This window comes from Bidens hawaiensis, unplaced genomic scaffold (genome assembly GCF_021521415.1).
Source record: "Bidens hawaiensis isolate Kalapana, Puna unplaced genomic scaffold, B.hawaiensis_p1.1 tig00006961_1, whole genome shotgun sequence".
NCBI classification, from domain to species: Eukaryota; Viridiplantae; Streptophyta; class Magnoliopsida; order Asterales; family Asteraceae; genus Bidens; species Bidens hawaiensis.
In genome coordinates this window covers 89,249-94,193 of record NW_027491477.1, presented here as the reverse complement: position 1 = coordinate 94,193, position 4,945 = coordinate 89,249, and the positions used below count along the sequence as shown (strand labels likewise).

The following is a 4,945-nucleotide window of genomic DNA, read 5'->3' as shown; positions in this document are numbered from 1 at the left end:
AACTAATAGTTTTAATTGTTGGAAATTCAAAGCCGATTGTTTGGTTGTTTTTGGTTATCAGTATAAAGTGGTTCGGTGAAGCGACCACTGGTGATGGGGTTTGGTGTTTACATTACTATGTACACCGTACAACTTAATTTACAAAGGCGTGCCTCATGCAGTTTGGATCAAAATTGGTCAAAATTTTATCTGTAAAAACAACATGAAGGGTAAATAAGTTAAGTAAGATAGGCTGAATTTCTAGTGGTATATAAACGCGCTGATACTAATGTATTAATACCCTAAAAGGTCCAGACATACATGAAGTATGAAGAAATGAAATGAAGATAATCCTCACTTAGCACAAAACACAGTATGTAATAATATCCCATTGCAAATAACAATTCAATTCATTTTTGATGATAAACATTAACATTAACATTATGCTTCTGCTGCAGGTGTTAGTTAATTAATATTACCTAAATTAATATCTTCTTTTTACGAGTATCGGAATCATCTTCTTCAGAATCCGAAGGAGGAGAAGGGTCGAGACGAGCAGCGTCTTTGGCCCAATTAATTATCTTCTGAACCTCATCCTCCTCATCTTCAGCATCTACCATTTGAGTTGTTACTGAAGATGAAGTTGCATTAGGACCTTTGAGAGCATCGAATCGAGCAAAGAGATCGTCTACACCTATATTATTATTATTATTATTATTATTATTATTATTTAGGTTAGGGTTTGGTTTGGATCTTAGGGCTTCAAATCGGCGATCGAGATCTGGATCGATTGCCTTGGAATTGGATTCAGGAGCCAAATTGAAAGTGGGTTTGGGTTTGGATTTGATGTGGGAAGAAGTATTGACGGTTAGTTTGAGGAGAAGGTCGTCTTGTGTTAGTTTGAGTAGCTCTTCCACCTCATCAATGGCGTCCGCTTCCTTCTTTTTACCTTTTCCACTCTTCCTCATCGGAGATAGTCAAATTTTTCACAAATGGGGTGTTATGTAAAAGTTGTTTAAAAAATAGTATGGTTTTGAGGGTTGTTATAAAAATAATGTAACCGCAGTTTGACTATTTTCTTTATATAAGTGTCAGATGTGTATTTCATAAAATAATACTTTTGATTAAAATAAGGCAGGTTGTGGTTTGAAATCATAGATTGCATCAAAAAGTTGAACCTATTGCCACTTCCAATTATATGGTGGTTTTACTAGTCAAGACGTGGTTTGAAACCACGGTTTGATCATTTTCTTTTGTTTTTTAAATGCCGATAATTATATATATATATATATATATATATATATATATATATATATATATTTACATGTGAATATTTTTTTGTGTCTAATCAACATGTGGTTCGAAACCATGGTTTGATCATTTTTTTTAATTTTTTATATGCCGATAAGTATATATGTTCACATGTGATTATTTTTTTGTTTTTAATAAACCCTTGGTTTCAAATTAAGGTTTTATTTTTTCCTTTTTTCTCCAATTTAATTTAGTATGTTCATATGTGATACTTTTTGTTTGTTTTTTTGTTCTTTGAGATTAAATTTCAATATTGCATATTGTCGGCATTAAAAAAATAAAAGAAAAAGGTCAACCCGTGGTTTGAAACCACGGCTTGACTAGCAAAACCACCATACAATTAGAAGTGGTATTAAGTTTAACTTTTTCACGCAATCCATGGTTTCAAACCACGGTTTGACTTATTTTAATCAAAAATATTATTTTTAAAAATACCAAGCTGACACGTACATAGAGAAAATAGCCAAACCGTGATTTCAAATCACGGTTACACCATTTTTGTAACAACCCTCAAAACCATACCATTTTTCAAATAACTTTTACATAAACACCATTTCTGAAAAATTTTCGCCTACTTTCACACGCTTTCTATGACACACCAAAAAAAAACTTAATAAATCTGTGTAAACCAAAGGGTTTACAACTTTACATATAACACTTTAAATTCTAGTACTAATATATATATTTTTTTCGAACGGTGACTTTCTCAGTTAAAGGTAATCACAACTCCTACGAGAAAAGCCCCACCATCCCACTCGGGTCAGACTATGTTGTCTTAGTCAAGTTTGGCTTGGGCGTTCCTGGTAAAACCCGACAGCCCCAACCCATCGGAAGGCACGACAGTCGAGTTAACCAGAACGAGTCTGGAAACAAACGGTAAAATCCAGGCGGCATCAGGATTCGAACCCAGGCCAAAGGCCGGGTCATCCATCATTTGCCATGTGAAATGACTACTCCGATGGAATGGCACCCACAGTGCTAATCATATTCAAATACACAATTTCAAACTAAGGGTAAATTAATTAAATAAGACAAACATATTAATAAATATAAACAAATTATTATTTATAATTTCTTTCAAGTCATCTCATGAAATTTACCGAACCACCTTTAAATATTGTTTCATTTTACACAACCGAATAATTAGGTGACTTCAGATTCTAGACTTCATAAGGTTTCTATAATATCATGGTTCCGAATGTCGACGAATGTTATTGGTCGTGTAGTGGTAGAAGAAATTTCTTTGGAAAATTAGTAGATGAGAAATGAAACTTGTGATCGGGTAGAAAAACCGAATACAATATGGTATTGAAATAAAAAAAGAATAGAAAACTAATGTCAAGGTCATATTACAATAATTACGAGACTGTCTTAAACGTATATGAAAGGATGAAACTAATATAACCTTAACCGATGTATAAAACCCTAAAAGGAAAAAAAACAACAAAAGTAACTAAAGTTTTTTGGAATATTGGATTTTAATAATCCTATTAAATGGTTTTGGCCAATAATAATCCCTATTCATTTTATCCCCACTGGCAGTCCCAAATTCAAAAAAGTTGGCCCCCAATGGTCCCAGTTAAATATGACTTAACGGCGTTATAGTTTTTTATGAATTTCAAACCAATGTTTTAGGGCTTTTAATCATTAGGAGGATACGAATCGATTAGTGTAAACCTTAGTTCGAAACAGTGCTTCAAAATGTCGAAACAATGCTTCAATTCGGGTGTTTAAACTTACAATTAACCAAAATCAAGTTGTTTGAATCATTGTTTGAAGCTAAGTTTTATATCCTTCGACTCGTATCCTCCTAAAGATCAAAAGCCCTAAAACATTGGTTTGAAAATCAGAAAAAACTATAACGCCGTTAAGTCATATTTAACGGGGGACCATTGGGGGTCAACTTTTTTGAATTTGGGACTGCCAGTGACGATAAAATGAATAGGGATTATTATCGGCCAATATAATTCAATAGGGATTATTAAAATCCAATATCCCAAGTTTTTTTCACATAAGTTTGTATGGGAACTTAATTTTTTAATTTCTATTATGAGACCCTATGTCCTAGTGTCCTACCCATTTTAGAATATTAATAATCGACTCTTCATGTTTGATGTTATTGATTTGGCTACTTGTTTCAAATACCATGTGATCAAAGCCACCTGTGTGGTCTTTAATTGAGTATATGTTGATTTTTTTAACACTAACATACTCCTATCTATACCAGATATAATGAGTGAAAGATGGGCAAATTAAGACGGTTGTTTTTAAGGGATTTACAATCATTTAAGCATATGGTACAACTACAAAGAGGAACAATGTGGTAATTGCACACTTAAATATCACGTGTTTTACATCTTTATCAATTACAATCTTAGTCCTTCAACTTTATTGATGCTTTTGTAAATTTAGAGAATAATTATAAATTTAACATTTATCTTTTGCATATTTACTTTTTTTAATTTCACTTTTAACCCAACTTCCTCCACGATTTTCAAACGGTCATAACTTTTTCGTACGATAATATTTTTTTTTAAATTGCACTATAAAAATGAACGTTTAATTCTCTTTAATTTGAGTATGATATTGTCATAATTTGTTTAAGTTATAAAAATGACAATTTTTGTGGTCCAATTTTGATGGTTTTGAGTTAAACCGTGAGCCAAATCATTAGTAATGGTATTTTGTCGTCGAAAACTGAAACCGGAATGTTGAAAATTGAAACCAACCAAACCGAATCATTATCAACGATTCGGTTCCGATTTGGTTTGCACATTGATAGCAGTTTGAGTTTAAAATAAGAATAATTAATCCAAATATACCAACAAACGTACGGTTTCACGTTTTTAAATAAAACAATAAACGTCCATAAATCTATTACATGATTACTAAGGTCTGTGTTTTCTGCTGTATCGCGCGGGCATCCGTCTAGTATATTTTTGTAGATCACCTATGCCGCCAACCGCAAGATTTAGATATTCCACGTCGAAAATAAAGAGACTACGCGTTACACCGTATAATGTTTCTTGGAACAACTAGATAGTGTTGTTTACTTTTAGAAAATCAACATCCAACACAAGTTAGTATTTTTATACATATCAGTCACCAAAGTATTAACCGATTTCATATATTTTGTTAATTTTTATGGTTAAAGAAAAATAAATAACTAGCTGCCCACTAGAATTTAACATCATGTCAATAGTTATACAAGTGTTGGAATGATTTTTGGGTAAGCATTTATTATTCTTTTTCTTTATTTTGTTTCGGGCCAAATAACATGTTTATACAAATAATTCACACGGTCCCTCAAGGTAATGGAGTGGATGGAGATAACTTGCGTACACCCCAGTACCCCACAAACCTGTCTCCAAAATTCTTAAAATTATATAAAAACTCGTTTTTTCTTTAATATAAAAATTCAAAATACTTTTATGTATTAATAAAATACGTCTTACAAGTTACAACTTACAACAATTCGTATTAAAAAAATAAAATTATTTTATGTGTTGAAAAGAACGTAGTTATATCAGATTCATTATATATATACTGATTTTTATTAACAAAAATTACAAACTGTTATAGAACTTTAACCTCTTTAAATAGTTTTAAGAATTAATTCTTTGAACATATTTTCTTTTCAGCTTTTTATTTTTAT

The 4,945-nt window shown here is 31.6% G+C and overlaps 1 protein-coding gene across 1 annotated transcript; it reads right to left on the bottom strand.

Moving 5' to 3' along the window:
* Positions 1 to 458: 458 nt before the first annotated feature.
* On the bottom strand, positions 459 to 956 carry LOC143633995 (uncharacterized). Its single transcript, XM_077102191.1, has one exon. The coding sequence runs from the start codon at positions 945 to 947 to the stop codon at positions 459 to 461; it is 489 nt and encodes a 162-aa protein (XP_076958306.1). The 5' UTR covers positions 948 to 956.
* Positions 957 to 4,945: the final 3,989 nt, after the last annotated feature.